At 34.5% G+C, this 22,984-nt stretch overlaps 1 protein-coding gene across 4 annotated transcripts in view; it reads right to left on the bottom strand.

The window, feature by feature from the left end:
- LOC128982840 (ester hydrolase C11orf54 homolog) overlaps window positions 1–22,984 on the bottom strand; it is a 118,604-nt gene that overhangs the window by 56,010 nt on the left and 39,610 nt on the right. For all 4 annotated transcript variants that reach the window (XM_054401875.1, XM_054401876.1, XM_054401879.1 and 1 more), the window contains exon 4: window positions 13,861–14,036. In XM_054401875.1, coding sequence (XP_054257850.1) covers window positions 13,861–14,036 — 176 coding nt within the window. The remainder of the gene's footprint in view (window positions 1–13,860; window positions 14,037–22,984) is intronic.

Genomic DNA, 22,984 nt, shown 5'->3' with positions numbered 1-22,984 from the left:
TATATCAAAAACTCAAAAGATTATTTTTTTAACATTAATTTTGATATATTTTTCCAATGTCCTTTACAACATATGTTTTAACTTTGTTTAAAATTAATTTATTATTAAGTAAATATTTACTTTTTGTACCAGTGTACTAGTGACTGAAGATGGAAACCTAGTTTCTGAAAGCGCTAGTGAATAAAATAAAATAATTATATATTGGCCTTGTTGAACTTGTTGTTAAACTTTAATTATACATTTCATTAGTGAATTGTTGTTGTTAAACTTTTTTACAACCAAATCTTCAAGACCGATTTTATTAATTAATGGATCATTGGGAAGCCTAACTCATGTTGATTTGCAAATAATTATAATACTCCCGCCGCAGCAAACCTGTCAACTAAGCAAATTTCCATTTGTCTGAATTGATTTTCAATAAATAACATTAGGTTTAACGAGTACCTAGGTTTGCTGCTACAAGGAAACTAATAAAGTGTGTATTTTAGTAAAATATTAATAGCTTAGTATAAAATAAATGCATTTGCCAAGTTTGATCAAAATATATCCATAAACAAGCAAACTACAACATATTACAATATTCTCCATAAGAATAACATAAGAATTTTAAATTTACAATTTTTTTAATTTTCTCCATAACCAATAACCGTACAAAACCAATTTGATATACTAAATTATTTGTTTTTTTAAGCTCTTTAGAAAGGTCCAGAGAGAAATTAAGAAATTTTGTGTTTTGAGGGTCAAAAATGAGAAAACCCCCATTTCCAACCCATAAAACCCCGTTCCCATGGTCCGATCATTCTGGTTTGCGAAGGCATTTCAGTTTATCCCGCCTTACACCTTTAACCCTAGCAGTGGCCAACGATCGTTCGCTGTTGATGCTTAGAATGGCCATGATCGTAAGGCGATGGTATGGGTAAAAATTATTTTAACGGTAAAATACACTTATAATGAACTCAGATGAGAACAATATGTATACCATTCAAAGGATCACATTCTTAACTTTCATTTTATTACATAAACAAACCCTGTAGCAGGTATATAACAATGTCACGATGTTTAGTTTTAATTGAATATTTTCAATGTTTGCTGGTATATTTTGTAAAAAATAGTTAGCATAAAAAAATTCTCATTTTGCGTGGTTGGAAAATCTGTCTTTCACCTGTTGGCGAAGTTGCCGGAAGAGGTACTAAGCCGAAGAGTTAAAAAATATGGCGTTCTCGGTGTAGCGTTTGACACAACCATAGTGACCATAGTTGGGGAGATAAAACTCCTCCTTGCGGACACCCTCTTCTGGCCTCGGTTATAACTTACGAGTCTCCGACCGTTGCTGATATTTCTCTGCTTTGGAGCAGAGCCATTATCCAACACACTATTTCTTGAGGAATTTCTCTGTCAATCAGTGCTTCCTCCATTGACTGATAGGACACATTATCAAAGGCTCCTTGGATGTCCATGAAGACACTGCCAGGATTTCCTTGTAATCTACTGTGTCTTCAATTTTCACTACCAGGCTATGAAGTGCTGTTGTAGTCGATTTGCCCATCATAAAGGCATGTTGGTTCACGTTCAGGCCTGAGTTCATGAGAAACTCATCCTTCACATGCCTGTTAATGATCTTCTCTATATAACCCAGTCAATCTAGGTTTTTACCCGGAAATGGGATGTATATAAAGCTAATTTTTTGCACAGATGTCCGTTATGGTATGTAAAAATCACACCCTAAAAGTCCCCACTCGTCCACTGTGTGCTTTCCCCGTTTTAACAAAATAAAGGGGGGAGGGGGGCGCGACGTATTTAAACGTGTCCGTGATTGCGATAACTTGAGTAATTTTAGTCCGATTTTGATTAAATTTGGCTTGAAGTTGTAAGGTGGGATAATCTTGAATGAGTTGGCAAATCAGCATGATCGGACCATGGGAATGGGGTCAATATTCGGATTTATGAGGTAAAAATTGAATTTTCTCATTTTTGACCCTCAAAACAGAAACATTTCTACTTTCTCTCTAAACCATTTTAAAAAGCTTGAATAATCAAATATTTTAGTATATTAACGTGTTTTGTAAGGTTATTGGTTACGAAGAAAATTTAAAAAATTCAAAATTTAAAATTCCCATGTTATCTTTAAGGAGAATAAGTTAGCTGTTGTAGCTTGCTTGTTTACGAATATATTTTCATCAAACTTGGCAAATAAACTTAATATTTACTAAGCTATTGATATTTTACTAAAAAACATACTTCATTACCCTCCCTGTAGCAGCAAACCTAGGTAATTTTTAAGCATAATGTTATTTAAATAGATATAATTAAAAATCCAATCGGGCAAATGGAAATTCGCTTAGTCTGCAGGTTTGCTGCGGGGAGGGTATTTTCATACAAAATTGCACTGTCCTAAATTTACTTTATCTATGGTTTTCGTCAAAACAACACTTTATTTTTTTTTCTTAAAAAGTATATTTAAGCTGGTAATAGTATGAATTAACTCCAGAATAAACGTGGACATAAAAAAGTTTTACTATTATATTTTTAAGTACAATCAGAAAAGATTACTAACATAAAATAATATTTGTACAAATTGGATTAACTACCTTCAATATGATACCCAATTTTAATAATGGATAGGTCAGTAATAATTATATTGGAGCCATAATAGTCGAGGTCCTTTAGAACACCTTGTATCGTCTGTATGGAAATGGTACAGCGGAATTAAAATCGGAGCGGAGCATCGGAGCGATTTCTTCCAATCCCGAGGCCTCTTTGAACACTGATAGGAACTGAGTAGCCATTTAATGATGTTATGTAATTAATTAAGTATTATGAATTATTTGTAGACTAATTATTAAAAGTTTCAAATACCTATATAAGTCAAACTAATCCTTCGATCTTCCTCAATATATAATATCCTTAGCCAAAAAATCTCCTTTGTATCTTGGAAAATAAATTGTGGAAATCAATCTAACTATAGTTAGGTAAACATTCTAAAAAAATGTTGAAACATACTTTATAGTTAATGCAATACTGTATGTGAAAATATTTTTTTTTTACTTTTGTATACAGAATGTTAACAAGTCAGTACCTTTTTTAAACATATACCTTATTCTAATTACTGTTAGTATTTATCCGTAGTATTATCTAAATTTATTGACCAAATAAATAAATACAAAAAATAAGAAATACTAATTAAATTAACATTGTACCTATGTTACTCGTTATTTCCAAGCATTATTAAATAATTAAAATATAGGAAAAATAAAATTTTAATTTTATGCCATTCTAAATATACAGGTAGGTCTATATAGAACCATGAACAAAAATAGTAATTTATGCCCAATGTTAAATTACTGAATATCTTCAAAACTTATTTCTTCTACAAATAATTCAACAATAATATTTACATTTATTTACATAGATCTATTTACAATCTCCTTCACCTTGGAAACTGGAACTTAACAATTTAATGTTTAACCTATTATGAGGAAATAACTCGGGTCTTTTGACAGCAACAGTGACAGACCATTTGCCGCGTACGGTTCGGCGCTCTGTACGATTCGGAAGTGTTCAGCACGGGAGTGTTGCATGACGTTTAAGTGCCACGACATCCAATGATATTATTCAGTGCCACGACGTCTAAAACATCATTTTAGAGTTGTTGCACGACATACAATACAAAATATTTGACTGTTTGCACGATGTCCAAGTGCCACGACGTCCAAAAGTACAGTAAATTAAAAAAATATAGTCTTTCTTCAAGCTTTTGACGTCATGAGATTGGACGTCGTGCAACAGCGCACTTTATACTTTTGAAAAACTTAGCATTAGCACCACGTCCAAAGCTCTGTTACGCCAGTTGCACGACGTCCAATAACTCAGCGCTGCTGCATGACGTCCAAAGCTCCTGCATACGGAGCATGGTTAGATTAGGTTAAGTTAGGTTAGTTTAGGTTAGGTTAGGTTAGTTTCCAATAAATACGGTAAATCAGTACTCACAGTGTGCATGCGCTTTGGACGTCGTGCAACAGGCATAGCAGGGGCTTTGGACGTCGTGGAACTGCTACTTTTTTCAAAGAATATAAAGTGTGCTGATACACGACGACCAATCACATGACGTCCAATGCTTGTAGAAAGACTATATTTTTTGCAGTTACTGTACGTTTGGACGTCGTGGCACTTGGACATCGTGCAACAGTCAAATATTTTATATTGGACGTCGTGCAACAGCTCAAAAATTATATTTTAGATGTCGTGACACTGAATAATATTATTGGACGTCGTGCAATGCATCCTTCAGCACTGCGTGGTGGTGGGGGGTTGTTCCTCCAGAGAAGGTCTCGTTGCAGGGTGCAGGTGCAGTTGTAGACATGTTCAAGGGTGCATGAACGACGCGCCGTTCGCGTTGAATCCTGTGAGCAATGACTGCCTCTGCCGCACCGCGACCGCTGGCATTGCACCGTGCCGGCATCCGGCTTCACTACTAAACCGACGATTGCCTTTAAGTTGTGTATACTTTATTAACATGTTATAAAGCTTTTACATTTTTACATCAAGAAATAAGACAAGAATTACAGCATTATAACATAAGTTCTAGCTAAAAAGAGTAAAAAAATAATTAATTAGTTCTTAATATTTAACGGTTACAGGTATCACACTTTATCACATGACCTTCTATTAACAAACACATTATACTGCATCTAAATCAGTTTTTTGTATATCTGTATATCTTACCGTTCTCAAGCATTGCGCGTTTAAGTAATATTCTCCCCCCTCCCCCCTTTTTTCTTTATACCGGAAGAAGCACACAGGGGACTTTTAGGATATGGTCAAGGATATCATAAAGAACATCTGTGCCAAAATTCAGCTTTATATCTCGCATTTCCGGGTTTCCATGATTTTTTACCTAGATTGACTGGGCTAATAGCCTTTACCATGAATGAGGTTAGACATATTGGTAATTCGTGTTAGTTTTATAGTCGTATTTTGTATTTAATTCTCTTTCGGTCCTTTCGAGTTTTTGTCGTATTAAAAAATTCTTTTTAATTCACAAATTCCGAATTTAACATTTGGTCCTTCGAGCCGGATTATTTTAGATTCCCAGTTTGCTGGTTAATTAGTCCAAGTGTAGTTTTGTCAATCGTTGTAATCAATCATTTTTTATCGTTTTAGTAAGTTGTCCATTTTTTAGTTCAGTTCAGGTTTCAGGTAATTCCTTGTTACTAGGCAAAGCCATTGCCTTTTTGATCTTCGTTGCCGTGTGTTTCTGTTTACTGCAGGTAGAGTGGGTAGAGTTTTCAGCGCAGTTTTCAGTTTTCAATATTCGCCGCGCTGCAATCATCCGTCATTGCAGACGATCACCTTGTGTTTAAAAGGGTGAAAAGTTGGCTCATCTGTCTAAGGAATACAATATAGGCCGTGCAACTATACATGACATAAATAAGAAGAAGGAGCAAATCGAATCATTCTTTAAGAGGAGTAGTGAATCATCTTCAAAGGTAAGAAAGACATTAAAAGTACGCGAATTTCCGCAAGTAGAAGACGCACTTTATAATTGGTTCATGCAAGAAAGGAGCCGACACACTCCAATTTCAGGTGATATTATAATAGTCCAGGCAAATTAGATCAAATATAGGGTGTGCTCCCCAAAAAATCGTCTAAAGCTGGAAAGTGTTTTAATACCTTTTGGAGGTCCTAAATAAGACTCCTGTGAGTTTGCGACGGATTCTGACGTCTGCTTAAGTTTTGGGAGTCGAAAAACTACTATGAAAATTTCACACTTTTTTCAGTTTTTCGCTTATAACTCCTAAATAACCAGTCCTAAGGAAAATGTTGTTCAAAGGTGTCTTTTAGTGCATTTCATTTCGCGTCGATTGGTGTTAAATACGTCAAAATCGGCCGAGCCGTTTAGCCACTGTATCTTTTCAAAGTTGGGATATTTGCATCAACATGGCCAAAAGGTTGATTATTTCACCAGTTTTCGGCTTACAACTCCTAAACGACGCATGCTATACAAAAATGCACCTGTAGTTAGTTTGGAAAACACAAATTTCTGCGTATGTTTTTTTTATTAATCGATAACGGCAATTGATTGTTACCTACTTTGTTGGTCGCCATTTCATTTTAAAAAGTATTAAAGTTAAAGTTGGGAAATTTTACTAAAATTGGTAACATCATAGATCCTGTCCTTAAATGGATTATGAATTATTAGATGGTGATTTATTCCATGATGGTCATTCAGAGGTTTATCTAAAAAGGTGTGATGAGAGTAAGACCCCCTATGTAAATTTAAGTCTAATATTGTTGTCTGAGGTTCCGAAAATTCTAGGATTCATCCCAACCACCCATTATATACAGTACGATCTATCCCCATATTCATCTTTCAGTTTTTGGCTTACATATTCTAACGCATGCTATAAAAAAATGTTCCTGTAGTTAGTTTAAGAGCATAAACGTCTACGTAGAATGTTTTCCAATTCATTAAGATCGGCTTCACCATTTAACCGCTATTGATTGTTAACACTCGATCAGATGCTTTTCAAGTTTCCGAATTTTAAAATCTTACCATTGAAATCTGGCAAACAACCAGCCTAATTACCAAAAACATAGGGGATATGGCAGTGAATCTATCCACTAGTGTGACGTCATGGATCCTACAGCATGGCCTATGAACAAGTAAGTGCTCATGAGAGTAACATCTTACTGTGGAGAGCTTTTCCGAGATAGGGGAATCAATGATGGGGATCTAGCCCGATGGTTCGCTGGTAGGCCCATCGCAGCAGTGAATGCTACCCATCAAATTAAGGGATATTGTAGGATCACCTCTTTAACATATTATCAGCAAGTTGACAATATAAACTCCACGGATACGGTGGGATCAAAAAAAAATTCATCAAATGGTTCCAGTGCTACGACCCATTTACTGAAAATAGTTCGCTCATGTCAATCAGCTCAGCAGTTATCCCATATGATAGCATCAACGTGAGATATGTATAAAGCATAATGAAAAGGCACAGCTTGCAAGAAAATCGTAAATAGGCAAGCCTAAAATGACCATAAACTGTACAGAATAAAAGGAAGTGGTGACCTTAATTGCGAGCTGTGATGGCAACAGCAAAGATTAAAGAAGAATCTGCCCCCCTCAGTCAGCACGTGATATTCCACATTAAATCCAAGCCTCAATTTGAATCATACTTTGGGTTAAAAATAGGTCCGTACCCACTAGCGCAATTTGATGAAGAAAGCGTGATGTACCGTAGAAGAGTCAAAAATCTAACTATTCATGTAGCCTAAAACTACTAATGCTGTTTACTCCAATCAATGTAGATCTCACCGTGTTCTGACGGGTTACAACGCTTGGCGAAGTTGCAGAAGCAGGTTGGCCTTATACATGGTTGGGAGCAGAAAATATCCAAATCAAGTGAGTGTCTCTTCTAGAAGACACTTTCAACTAATTTTGACTTTGATTCTAACAAAAGGGGCTGCTCATCCACCAATCCTTTAGAGCTCATTTAAAAGTGTACTTAATTCAGAGAGATAGGTATGGAAAATTAACGCCAATGGGTTAACTCCCATCACTACGGTTAATCCACCGGTTCGACAAGAACTTCTCAACTCCGTATACCAATCTCGACTATCGTGTACATGTTAAAAAATGTTTACATTATCTTGCTCCTTTTGAAATGCAGGGATATAATGCACTACTGTCTGAAAGACTTGCAAGGGGCACGATTGTCTCAATTCGATATCTGACGAAAAAGATGGTACCGAAAGTCACCATTTGTGGCAAGACCAATAAGAGCAAAGAATGAATCCTTATTCTTAAGATTCCAATGATGAGAAGTAGAAAAGTTATATGGTAAAATCTACGAAAACTCCCAATCGTTTTTTTTTTAATAGGCTAAATACATAGTAAAACTAGTACATCTGTCCCATTATCATCTTTTGTTTATTAAGCTAAAAAATAACATTTTTGCTATATTTAATAAAATCTCTCTCGTTGTAATAACTTATTATATATTAGAATCGCTTAACATAATTTTGGAGTGTCCTGAGATGGGATCGTATAAATGGGAGATTAGGACGAATCCTAGAATTTTTGTAACCCCAGATAACAATATTAGATTTTAAATTACATAGGGGGTCTTGCTACCCTTCCCTTCACACATTCTTGGATAAACCTCTGGATGATAACCATGGAATAAACCACTATCTAGTAATTCACAATCATAATTCTACGCCGAATTTTGTGATTTCCAAATTAACTAAAGGTGCATTTTTGTATAGCATGCGTCGTTTAGGAGTTGTAAGCCGAAAACTTGTGAAACAATCAACCTTTTGGCCATGTTGATGCAAATATCCCAACTTTGAAAAGATACAGTGGCTAAACGGCTCGGCCGATTTTGATGTATTTAACACCAATCGACGCGAAATGAAATGCACTAAAAGACACCTTTGAACAACATTTTCCTTAGGACTGGTTATTTAGGAGTTATAAGCGAAAAACTGAAAAAAGTGTGAAATTTTCATAGTAGTTTTTCGACTCCCAAAACTTAAGCAGACGTCAAAATCCGTCGCAAACTCACAGGAGTCTTATTTGGGACCCCCAAAAGGTATTAAAACACTTTCCAGCTTTAGACGATTTTTTGGGGAGCATATGTCTAATTTGCCTGGGCTATAATGGAAAAGGCAAAACTATTTTATAACAAAATCATGAAAAAGGACCACTTCCGTGCAAGTGTTGGATGGCTGGATAAATTCAAACGACGCTTTGGAATTCGATTGCTAACTATGACTGGAGAAAGGCTTTTGTGTGATGTAGCGGCTGCAGAACCTTTTATTGATAAATTTAAAGAAATCGTGGATGAAATGGACTTAGGCCCAGATCAGATCTACAACGCTGACGAGAGTGGTCTGTTTTGGCGTCTTTTGCCAAAACAAACATTCGTTCATAGAGAGGAAGCTAGTGCCCCTGGTCGCAAGTTGGCCAAAAATAGAGTAACTTTTATGCCGTGTTGTAATGCTAGTGGCACGCATAAATTAGAATTGCTGGTTATTGGGAAAGCCAAAAAGCCAAGGGCTTTCAAAAACACACAGTTGCCAGTTACTACACAAACTCGACAAAGGGATGGATGACAAAAACTCTTTTTTCGGAATGGTTTCATAAAACTTTTGTTCCATCGGTAAAAAAGTTTTTGAAAACACAGAAACTGCTTAAAAAAGCCCTTTTATTGCTCGATAATTGTCCTGGACATCCAGATGAGGATGAATTAAAAAGTAGGGATGGAAAAATCACTGCTTTATTTTTGCCCCTAAATGTAACTTCAAAACTCCAAACCATGGACCAAAATGTGATCCAAACTATAAAAACGAATTACAAAAAAACCCTGTTGTACAGTGTTTTGTCAAAAGAGCAATTGTTTGTTCATGGGCGAAGTTGTGGCCTTCTCTTGATTTATTAGAGGATTACAGAAGACAATCAAATCCTCAAACGACAGTGTTAACAGATGCTGAGCTAAATTACTTGAGAGAAGCAATAGCCGAACAATTAGTAGACTATCCAGAAGATCTGACATCAGCCGATGAAGACGGAGCAGACGACGAGCAGTGTCAAATCATGACAGACGATGAGATCATCGAAGATGTTCTAGACGGCAGTGACGTGGAGGAGGGTGATGAGGAGGGTGGAGTGGGCGGAGCCAGTACGTCGACAGCTGCAACTGCACGCACAGTCAACACAGATTCGGCGCTCTGTGCCTACGCAACTGCAATAACTTGGGCGGAAGAAAACAGTGCTTCGGCTTCCGATATTATGACACTAAAGAGGCTCCAGTAAAATGTTTTAAAACATTCTTTTAATGCAAAGAAGTAGAAAAATATTACAAACTATTTTGCTGTTGTTTAAGTAGGTCTTACATGTAAAGTGTGCAGTAGGCCTACAGTTCTGTAATTTTAATTTTGTACACATTACATTTCATTTCATTTCAGTTCATTGTCTGATATTGTACTGTACGGTTGTTTGCTGTTTCATATCACTGTTTCTTTTTCACAATAATACATTAAACAACATTTCATTAGGCCTATACTGTACGGAAATTCAAATGATTGTTATCATAGTTTTCGTAAGCAATAAAAATGTTGTTTATTGTAAAACTAATTCAATTTCTGATGCATTTCCACTAATCCGGCATTTTCTATAATCCGGCCCTATAATCCCCATATAGGGCCGGATTAACGAGATCCTACTGTACTCTAGTTCACATTTAAAAGGAATTAAATAATTTTGCCAGCTGGTTCGACCAAACAAGATGGATCTATGATATTCAATACCATTAAAAAGTTATAAGGTTTACCAACAGGGTGCAGAACTATTATATTTTTTGCAATTATGGTAACAGCTAATTTGAAGTAAGCAGCATCAAAAAGCTGTGATACACAATGAGAACTGGCAAAGTAGGATTGTGTACAGTAATGTTTATGTTTTAAATTTAATACATATAATTTGTGGTATAGTATGAAAGTTTGATAATTTACTTTTTTATGTTGTTTAGGTGCAGTGGTAGAACAGAATGGCTATGGTAGATGTGTAATACTAACTATACTGTATATACTCTACTATATTTGTAATATTATAGTGTACAGTAAATATAAAGAACCAAATTCTCTCAAGCCTTATCCTCCCTCATTGCAAACGCAAAGCTAGAGTATAACTGCAATAAGCCTTTTATACTTATACGCCAACCCCGTACGAAGAACGGGCCCGGTACTCTGCTAGTAAAAAATAAAACATGTTTTTCGTATGAAATAGATTGAAAACTGTGTTTTTCAAATTTCATATTTGTAGATAACTATGACTGCCTTGTTTGGGTATTTTTAAGAAATGCATAGTACTAATTTACAGGAAATTATATTCTCTTTCAGAATAGCACCTAAAACTTTGCTCGATTTCTCCACGATTTAAGAGTTATTTGCTAAATAGCTGTTTGATTTTATTATAAATTTGTAGTGAACTAGTAAAAAAAAAACAAGAATAAAATACGGCTTTATTTTAGTTTTTACTTTGAATTTTCTATTAGTAACAAACTGCTGAGCAATTTTAATTGAGTATTTTCAGGAAATACATAGTATTAATTTGTAGGAAATTTTATTCTCTTTAGAATTGATTTCAGTTTTCATTTTTGCAAAAGGGCTAAGCAACCTATGAATTTATAGTTGCTATAAAATACTGAATCAGAGATATTTTTGTTAAACTTTGTAGAATTAAATCTACAGTTCTATTTGACAGATTTGATTAAATAATAGGTCAATGGAAACCTTCATCCATGTAGAATCTATATATATAAAAGGCAAAGCCCTCACTGACTCACTGACTGACTCACTCACTCACTCATCACTAATTCTCTTACTTCCCATTTACCTAGGAGGCTGAAATTTGGTACACTGATTCTTTAGGCATTAAATAGGAAAACTAAGCTGTTTTTATTCTGATCGGACTCTCGGGCTCCGCCCCAGTGGCTCTGGAGTCTCCTATGTTAACCTTATGAGTACTCATATTTAAATGGAATTAATGAATCTTGACAGCTGTTTTAATTAAACAAGTTGGTTCTGTTCTATGATGTTCAATAGCATTAAAGTTACAAGGATTACCAACAGGGTGCAGTATATTATTTCTTTTACATTTATGACAACAGCTAATTTGCAACCAAAAGGTGAGTGAGCGTAGCGAACGAACTTCAACCTGGAGGTGAGTTAGCGTAGCGAACGAGCTAACCTGAAGGCAAGTGTTCTGTATTTAATTAATTATTACTATATTTATCATCATAATTATTGTTCAATTAGTGATAGCTTATTTCCAAACCAAATCTGTATTTTTAAATCTCATTTCAATTTCATTAAGTATTGTTGTATCAAATGTTAGAGTCTCACTCACACAAGCCTACATAAAACACACACACTATCTCGGCTGTGTTGCCCGATGCAGGACGAATCCTATTGGTTAAAAAATGTGGCGTGATATGGACATGGATAAATTTGCGGTACCCCTCTAAGAAACATTGAGGTAGCGTCCCTTCCCCCTCCAAAAATAATGTTCAGTTGAAATGTAACTCTCCTCGGCTGAATACGTGCATTGCGCCGTATTTCGTTAGTCTTTCTCTATTTATAAACTTTTACCTCTAAAACCGTTTCTCGTACTCTCTACCGCTCTTCTATCGTTTGTCACGAACAATTAATAAAACTTTCTCGACGTCAAACTCTGTAAAAGGTGTTTTTTCTTAAATAAGTTATTTAGTACGTTATCGCCGTCGCCGCTAAGCAGTTACGTCCGCCGCGTCTTCGTCGCGAGTGCCTGTGTCAAGTGCCAACTTTAGTGGATTAGGATTACTGGATTCCCCACAAGTGTTCCCCAAAAGTGTGCACACTTCCCTCATCTCTACTCAACCTACAAGTTGGCTACCCTCTTCCCAAGACGTCGTCTTCTGCCATCCACTCACGGCTTCCGCCCATGTGCCACCTCTACTCTCTAGTGTTTCTTGTTACTCTTCACCCTTGGATTATTGGTGAGTCATATATTACCCTCTTTACGCCCCAGCAAGTGAGCGCAGCGAACGAGCTCCAACCTAAAAGTGAGTGAGCGTAGCGAACGAACTTCAACCAGGACGTGATTGAGCCATGCGAACGAGCTCACTTATAAAGTTAAACGGGGCAAAGCCCGCGGATACAGCTAGTTCGTGTATAAAAGGCAAAGCCCTCACTAACTCACTCATCACTAATTCTCCCACTTCCCATTTACCTAGGAGGCTGAAATTCGGTACACTGATTCTTTGGGCATTAAATAGGAAAACTAAGTAGTTTTTATCCTGATCGGGCTTTCGGGCTCCGCCACAGTGACTCTGGAGTTTCCCATGTTAACCTTATGAGTACTCATATTTAAATGGAATTAAAGAATCTTAACAGCTGGTTCAACTCCTGGAGGCGAGATAGCGTAGCGAACGAGCTAACCTGTAGGCAAATGAGCGCAGCGAACGAGCTCCAACCTAAAGGTGAGTGAGCGTTGCGAAAGAACTTCAATCAGGACGTGATTGAGCCATGCGAACGAGCTCATCTTGAAAATTAAGAAGTTAAACGGGGCAAAGCCCGCGGGTACAGCTAGTGGAAAATAATTGTGAAAGTTTGATTTTTTTTTAGATTTATGGCATTAATGGGTTTGCCAGTATGCATAATCTAATCATATGAAACATGTATTTATGATTTAACTGCTGATTTTTGTATTGTTATTTTATTAATTTTTCTTTGTTTGCATGTTCACAATTTTCATTTGTGGTGTGTTCCTTATGTTATGTGTGTGTTTCTAAAGTTATGTGCTTCTTAATCTGTACCATTAATATTAGTGAGTAAAGTGGTGCATGGATTTCTGTTAACTATAACTGTTAACTGTTATTTTCCTAGGGGCTGTTGTATTTAACCACAACAGGCTGTGTGGCTTGTTAGTTGCAACATAATTTTTATTGCTTCACTTAGCTTGTAATAAAAAAAAAACAATGGTGGTAAAAGAGAAGAAAATTTTGTATCTAAATAAATTAAAATTGTCGGTCATAAAAAAATTAGATTACTGAGTACCTATAATATATGCGGGGTACCGTATATAATGTTAGCTGATAAGCGGGATCGAACAATTCAAAATATAATGTGTACAACAAGTATACATAATATTAGGACAAACAGAATTGAACTATTTGTCTATCAAAAATTGATTCAATAAAATAGGAAGAGCTGAAAATCAATAGTCATCAAAACTTGATTATCGTATATCAGTTTTCAATAATAATTCACTATTGCACAGGTCAACTTAGGCTTAGGTTATTTAAAACCTACCTCACAGTTAACACCAGCATATACAAAAGGACCTGCTCCGGCCCCAATCACAAATGCAGGATCCACCCCTGTCATTTCATTGATGTCTTTAAAGTCATAAACCTTTGAGCGATTTACAAGAGGTAGAAGATATGGCACTCCACCCACTTCCACTATAGTAGGCGATCCACCTAATCCTGAACAAACAAAAATTTATATTTTATAGGCTAGGCTATTTTAAAAAAATTTAAATAATGTTTAACGAGAGAACCCGTTCCCAATTGTGCATTTTAATAGGGTTAACAACTCGTTTCTCAATAGTATAGCCCAACGAATAATGCAATTTACTGTACAGTAGACTCTCGCTCATCCGGACTAATGTGGCGGGCGTCCGGTCCGGATTACGAAAAAATCCTGACTATCGAGAGTCGAGCAAATACACAATACTGTATATAGCCGTTTTTTCAATTTAGTTCCAGGTCCACAGTAATGATATCCGGGCATATGCACTTCCACCGGTAATAATCTTTACGGCTGAATTTTGTTCCAGGTCCACAGAATGATAGCCCGGGCGTATGAACTTCCACCGGTAATAATTGTTTCGGCCGAATTTTGTTCCAGGTCCACAGTAATGATAGCCCGGGCATATGCACTTCCACCGGTATAATTTTTTCGTCCGAATTTTGTTCCAGGTCTACAGTAATGATAGCCCGGGCATAATTTCCACCAGTAATAATTTTTACCGCCGTGTTATCCGATTTTTTTCATTATTCAAGGTAGTCTCGGTCCCGTTTCGCTTGGATAATCGGACTTCTACTGTACTGTGCCGCAAAAAAAAATCACGATTGCCGATCCGGACTACCGGGAGTCCGGACAAGGCCGATCCGGATGAGCGAGAGTCTACTGTATAACCATTTTAAGATAACCTAACTGGTAATAAGCATTCCAGGAAATATCATCATGTGATAGTTAAAATAATATAAATGTTTATTAAACACAACTATTATATTAATAAAACTAGCCTACTTATTTACAGTAACCTATTTCAAATATGCCGATTATATATCTGAAAGACAAGGATCCACCGCTACCGGAAAAAAAAAACAAAACAAAAAACACCATCACACCAGCTGCTCTGAAGCCAGGGTGTCTACTACATTCTGGATAAAAAATTCATGGACAATTCCCGTACATTTAAGGACACTTTGCCGTAACCTTTGTCGGTGTCATTAGGCCTACCGAATAATTTTCCTGATTTGTCAAACTGTATTAATCTTGTTATTCACTGTAGTTGTACCAGAGAGAAAAGTAAATAATAATAGATAAGAGTTAAAAATAACAAAATAGAAATTTATTGAAAGTAAACAAACATAGGCCTACCTATACTTTAGGTAAAGCTTTTATAGTGTAACAGAGAAACGCAATCATTGTCTCCTGCGATAGGGACAAATATCTCCATCAGTCACGTAAACTTCATAACATAGCTTATCCGATCCAGGCCGATTAATTTGGCATGATTCGCCCTGGCACAACGTTAGGTTCTCGACTACTTTTGAAAAAAAATCTTTAATGCATATCGTTACTCAATTCTTCAAGGTTTGGTAAGCGGCTATTAATAAGCAATAAGCACAGAGTAAGATTATTGTATTTTCATTTGCAAAGTTAATATCGACACATAGCAATCATTAGTTGTTTCTTAGGCTCAATTACATTTTCTTAATATATTTTACAGCTCTTTCAAGAATCAAAATACCCAGGCCTAGACCTAATTATTTAGGAGGGCCTATATAAACTGAGTAACAAACAATGAGGTTATAATAGCAGCAAAGTCACTATCATCATTCTAGTTCATAAGATTTTGATTGCTTAAAGCATACAACTCAATAAATAAATATATGGGAAACAAAAAACATTGAAACCTGAATAGCCAACAATATAAGACAAAGATACAGAAAATGCAATGACATAATTTGAAACCAAGCAGGCCTACATAGTGATAAAACATTAATGCAAACAACAATGCTTGTGGTTTTGTCAATTGAAAGATAAAATGTCCATAAAAAAGGGGTTAACTTACAAAATAAGACTGTAGATTATTTACATGTTTAATATGAAACCATAAACAGTTTTATGGCACTAGGCAAAGAAAGTACGAGTAAGAAGTGAAATTTAACAGCCATTATAAAGCTATTATTTTCACGATAAAATATGTTTGGGATCTAATAATAATTACCCTAGTAATAAAAAAAGAAGTTGTAAAGGAATAAAAGTGATACAACTTTTATGAGCTAGCTGCTGAGTCAACAGTTCTTGGAAGTACTTGACTTGACACTTGATTGTCGTGATAAAATATTTATGGGTTTGAGATTGTTAATGGGATTTTTATTGCATAATTACTCTAGTAATAAATTATGAAAATGTAAACAAACATCTGATAAACCTTTTATGTGCTCCCAACCAACTAGCGATCAATAAAATTATGGCCCATTAAAAATTTAAGGACATAGTCTAGCATTTAAGGACAATTCCAGTACATTTCATGGCCAGTAAAAATTTAAGTACAATTCCCGGTTTTCCCGGATTTCCCGGTTGGTAGACACCCTGCTGTAGAAGATGTACGCTTTGATGGTGTTTGACACTACCCTTTTTTATACATCAAGAGGTCGATGCAGATTTTGCAAAAATGGAAAATCGTCGATAGTGTCCAAGGTGCAATGCGAGGCTGTAACTGAATGAAAATAGCAATTGTTTTGTGGCTTTTCACCAAAAGTAAATTACGTTTCTTGATGAACATGACTCTAATGGAATTTCAAATGATTTTCTTGTAAACCTAGTAGTCACACCTCAAATCCAACTTTCAAAATCTTTAAATAGCTATTTTTACATCCTCATATTTTCTTCAACAAACTACCCACTTGTTTTCGTAAACTACCTTTAAACCAATTTAAAAGAAAAATTACTGAGTTTTTAAAATCAAAAGCATTTTACACACAGGAAGAATATTTAAAAAGTGACATATCATGTTTATATACTAAATAGGATATTGTATATATTGAAATTTATAATTGATGTATGATCTATTTTTAAGTACTATTGTAACAATTAATGCCTATTACAAAATGTTATGTTTAATGGTTGCAATAAATCTTATTAGTGGGCATGACTAATGAAATATCAATAAATTATACAACAATGTATTTTCTATTGTAATAACATAGTATAATAGCTATTTACATTAAAAGTGTAGTAAGAGCGTTTTTACATCACGCAGGTGAATGTTGTGCAACGAGCGGAAGCGAGTTGCATAATTCACCTAAGAGATGTAAACACGCTCTTGCGCAACGTGTAAAGTACAAGATTTTACCTGACCCGACAATATACATGGGTTTACGTACAATATTTTTCATTATCCATTTCACTCATCGTCTAACAGTAACGTTCTTTTACAAACAAAAGCTAGGTTAGGAAAATACTTTAAAGCATAACAATACAATAACAATAACATTTAAGCGCACAGCTGATTTCTAGCGTTGAACGTCGATGCCTCCATAGAGGTATATTTTTTTAAGTTAAGCACTCAATGTTATTTAAATGGGTTTCATTACATCACCGAGTGAGTTTTTTTCAACTTTACATCACTCGAGAAGTAAGGAAGTTGTATACATCACGCTTGGGATAGGGAAGTTTAACATGGCGGGTTAGGTAAAAGAGGTTTTACATGTGCATACATTTTAGTTCAAATTTATAATGACGTTTATACCATTTTCTATTGTTTTTATCACTTTTTGGAGAGAAAATGAATTTTTTATATCTTGAATATAATTATAAATTATAATCATACAACTTTGATATCCAATATGTGATACTGACTACTTATTCAATCCCTAAAGTCTATTTTTAAGTGCTATACAGGCAAACTTGTTGTATTTTAACTCAACATCAGATTCCTAGAGAAATCTCCGCATCTTCAGCAAAATGCCAAAAATGGCAAATATGCAAAAATTATGAAAAATGTTTAAAAGAATTTTAAAACTATTTTTGGGGGTCCTTTGGACACTATTGCTTAAAAATTTGAAAGGAAAAAGTAGTTTACAACAAAAAGATTTGTTTGCCAAATTAAGGGTTAAGTTACAGAGATTTACCTAAGTTGATCAGGCTACAACTATCGATAAAAATAGCCTATTAGCGAATTTCCCTATAGAAAAGTACGGTAGCTATTACCGCAGGTGGCACGGTAAGACCTAGGACCTAGGCCCAGGACCAATTTACTTTTTCATTTTGATGTCCCCAGAAGTCAAAAACACTATTTGTTTAAAATGTTGTATAGGCCCTAGGCTATGTATATAGATTTATATAGCCTATGTTACACTCAAACTCTGAGTTCGGACAATGTCCGAAATTTTTACCAACTTCGCGATGTGGAAAGTGTGAAATACCACGTCGCGGAGTAAGCATTTTATTCGGAAATTGGCTGAAGTGAAATGCCCAGACCGTGTTAAGGGTAAACAGATTTACTCAAATGCCAAAATCAAAACTTTATTCGGCGATTGAGCAAATACAAAATATTCACAACACGATGTGAACAAAAGTGATTGGCCACATCGGGTTGTGGTTACTTCTAATTTGTGCAAACGCTGAATAGCCTGTATAAACTACCGCATACAGAAAAATCAACAGAAATCCACAATCACTAGATAAATAGAATAATACCCCTGCCGCAGCAAACCTCCCGACTAAGCGAATTTCCATTTGCCTGAATTCATTTTCAATTAAATGTATTTAATTAACATTAGGTTAGAGTACCGTACCTAGCCATGCTGCTCCAGGGAGGGTAAAAAGTGTGTTTTTTATTAAAATATTAATAACTTAGTATAAAATAAATAAATTTAACAAGTTTGATCAAAATATATCCATAAACAAGCAAACTACAACATTTTACAATATTCTCCTTAAGAATAACATGGGAATTTTAAAATTACAATTTTTTGAATTTTCTCGTAACCAATAATTGTACAAAAACACTTTGATATAGGTACTAAATTATTATTTTTTAAGCTCTTTAAAAAGGTCCGGAGAGAAATTGAAAAATTTTGTGTTTAGAGGGTCAAAAGTGAGAAAAACAAATTTTTACCCCATAAAACCCCCCGTAAAACCCCGTTCCCATGGTCCGATCATGCTGGTTCGCGAACTCATTCAAGTTTATCCTTCCTTACACCTTCAAACCAAATTTCATCAAAATCAGACAAAAATTACTCAAGTTATCGTGTTCACGGAAACATATATATATATATATAAATCTATTTATGCAAAATAGAAAAATAGGGCTACTATCTATATAAATAAAATTAGAGTTTTGTCTGTACATTGCTCAGAATTATATACTTTTAGGTTATTTTTACGTTTTATAAATTAAAGAAGCAGAAACGAGTCTTATCTCAATTTCTGTCTGTCTGTCTATCCCTTTGTCTGTAACACTCAAGATGGCATTTTACGCAATCTTCTCCGTGAAAACCAGAGTACATATCAAGATCCAAGCCATTTTAATGTATTCACTGGATTGGCGAGAGTGTCTTTAGTGATTTAAATATAGCCTCACTACTTTGTAAATAAAATTACGGACGTTCAAAAATGCAGTTTTGTGCGATTTTTGTCAAATTTTCGTTCAATTTTTATCACAGAATCGTCTATGAAATAACGAACAGCTGTTCGGATCAAGATTATTTTTCTAGCTGTCAATGACATGTTTACAAATGCTGTTTACAAATACCGCAACTATTTCGAATCAAGTTTTGAAAGCAAATCCCAACCAAGTGAGATTAAAAACGTTTTTCTTACATAACGGATTTAATTAATCGCAAGTGCAATAATATAGTCTAATAGTGTAACCGTAAATGAAATTAAATAACTAGACATCGTCCAAATCGGAACCAGAAATTCTTTGAGTATAAAATGTTTCTTGAGTTTTGACAACCAGAAAGAAGAAGACCTTGAATCAGTGTTGTATAGGGCTGTGACACTGAAATGATCGTCGCCAATAGCTTACAAAAAAGGTTTCCACTCATTGACGGCGCTTCAATGGCGATTGTGTAAAGTGTAAAGTAAAAAATCACAACTGCAGTGGGTGATTGTAACAGAGGTTTTACAGAGGAAGTGCTAAACTCGCTTTTCCAATGTGTCACTTTCTGTTTCTACTCACCGTGTGATGCAATCGCTGGACCATACAGCCAATAGGCCCATAGCTCATATCTTGGGTACGTAAGCCTACATATTTATTCATAACAACCTTTTTGACGACGATCCTTGATACCGGTACTTTTCCATAGAATACATGGCCTACCTACTTAAAAAATAAAATTACAAATGACCAAAACCCCAACATTGTGTGATTTTCGTCACATTTCCTTCTAATGTTAATAGATATACTAATCATTGTTTAGAGAATGCGTAATCTATTAAATAACAAAAAGTTGTTTGGGTAAGGTTGCTTTTTTTTCAAACTGACACCGATAAGTTTACGCTATAACTTTTTACGAGAAAATCCAAAAGCAAGAGATCAATAACCTCGAAGCTAGATATTAATGTATTTAATTGGTCCGATTTACTGTAATTCTTAGGTAGGTTCTTACGTAGGTACTGGTTCTTTTCCTTAGAACCGGTAGTTTACAAATTAGATATCGTTGGTGTTGCACCTTATTTATTAGAGCCGTCCGTATTCAATTTAAGTGATGTCTTAATTCTGTATAAGTTTTGCTTTTTCTGCCTGGATTCCAAATCTTAGCTTACCCGGTATGCTAAGAAAATGATAACCTATTTGAGTAAAACATTTGTTGGGCAAACCATCATGAATTGTTTACGCCTTTATATTGTTTATGTATCAATAGTTCGTGGCCTTTGTTGGATTGTTGTATTGTGTTGTTTTGTTGTATGTTGGTAACGCATTAATGTCCTTATTTCTCAGTGTTTCACGGAATGGACAAGAGCACCTTTGATACTGAAAATGTCAACCGGAATAAAGTGTTAAATGGTGAGGTTGAGGTAGTACTTTAAATAGGTTTAAGTTAACCGATGTGGAAAGTAACTTTCAATTATAGGCCTACTTTAGGGCTACGCTTCATGGATCTATAAAACATTTTTAAGTTTAATCATTGGACATATGGACCAACACGATCCGGGCGACATTTAATTGCGAAGCATTTATTTTGGCTTGAACTGTCAGATACTGTATTTGCGAAGGTTTATATATAATAGTTTTGCCAGCATATCTGCAAATATGCAAACTAATTGCTGCTCTTAATCTTAATATAAGAAGGTTTCAACTGACTACTATAAGATCCCCGTGCGTAGAACGGGCACACAGCTAGTATATAAATAAAGATTAAACATTAATAAACTTAGTACCCAAGTAAAATTATTTATTAAAATATTAACTGACTATAGTTTCGGCTCTAAGGCCATTTTCAAAGTAAACAAAAATCAAAATAAGATATGTAAATAAATAAATAACATATGATATTATAAAACCTGATATATATGCCTGTATATGTTCGTTGAATCTAACTTTAAAATTTCGATAGGTTTGTCCAATGTAGTAGTTGTCACAGTCAGAACATTTAATTTTGTAGATACAAGATGCATTGTATATGTTTGCTGTATTGTTTGTTATAGGATTGTTGCAATTTTGTGTGTCCATGGATGATTCGAATTTTTTGGAATTATTATGTCTGTAGTTGTGGGTTTTCTGAATATGTTAAAAGAATGTTTGTTGTTTTGGATGGAAATTGTTAGATCTAGGAAATTAATTTCTTTTTGTTGGGTTTCTTTGGTGAATTTAATTTTCTTATTAATAAAGTTAATAATATTGTTATTAAAACTTTTCATTCATTAATACACAGATTGGTCAACGTCCCTTTAAATAAAGAAAATTACAAGAAAGAAGTCGACACTATAAAATATCTAGCTGAAAAAAATGGATATAGAAGCAAAATGATTGATAATATGATCAAGAAGAAAATTAAGAAAAGAAATGAATTAAAATCAAACTTAGAAAACAATTCGAAACACAAAGAAGAAAAGAAATTCATGTGCGTCCCATACAACAACAATTTTAACAAAGCAATCAGGAAAACATTCAAACATACCCCAGTAAAATTAAGCTACAGAACAAAAAATAACATTTTTAAAATCATACACAGTAAAACCAACAATCCTATAACAAACAATACAGCAAACATATACAATGCATCTGGTATCTACAAAATTAAATGTTCTGACTGTGACAACTACTACATTGGACAAACCTATCGAAATTTTAAAGTTAGATTCAACGAACATATACAGGCATATAAATCGAAGAACAAAACATCAATTAAATCAAATTTTGCAGATCATTTACTAAAATCCAAACATAAGTTTACTAAGATCGAATAAAACTTAACAATATTAGAAATTGAAAAAGACAGAGAAAAATTGAATGTAAAAGAAGAAATTAATATTTATATGAACTACAAAAATAACAAATCAAATATTTTAAATACAATGATTCCAAAGTTGAATAATCCAATATATGAAACAATAACAAAATTGAGAATATATTAATGAAAATAAGTACAACACGTCATATAGTATATAAATGAATCAATGAAGACAAAATTATGTTACAAGTTAGAAAAGTTTTATAATATCATATGTTATTTATTTATTTACATATCTTATTTTGATTTTTGTTTACTTTGAAAATGGCCTTAGAGCCGAAACTATAGTCAGTAAATATTTTAATAAATAATTTTACTTGGGTACTAAGTTTATTAATGTTTAATCTTTATTTATAAATCTATATATATATATATATATACATATATAAACATTTGAACGAATGGTGTTTTTGGCCTCTGGGGACATCAAAATGAAAAAGTAAATCGGTCCCGGGCCTAGGTCTTACCATGCCACCTACGGTAATAGCTACTTGCCTATAGGGAAATTTGCTAAAACATAAAATACAATTTATGTTTGTTATTATATTTATTTATTGTAAGAGTGTAAATAACTTTTTATAAAAATATATCTAGACACCAAATTGCCGAATAGGAAAAATAACCCACGCGGCAGCAAATCTCCAGACTAAACGAATTTCCATTTGTCTGATAGG

Source organism: Macrosteles quadrilineatus, unplaced genomic scaffold, assembly GCF_028750875.1.
Source record: "Macrosteles quadrilineatus isolate MER2022 unplaced genomic scaffold, UCM_ALF_1.0 Scaffold_1__1_contigs__length_201487025, whole genome shotgun sequence".
Lineage (NCBI taxonomy): Eukaryota > Metazoa > Arthropoda > Insecta > Hemiptera > Cicadellidae > Macrosteles > Macrosteles quadrilineatus.
Note: the sequence above shows the minus strand (reverse complement) of the source record. Positions and strands in the feature narration are given on the sequence as shown.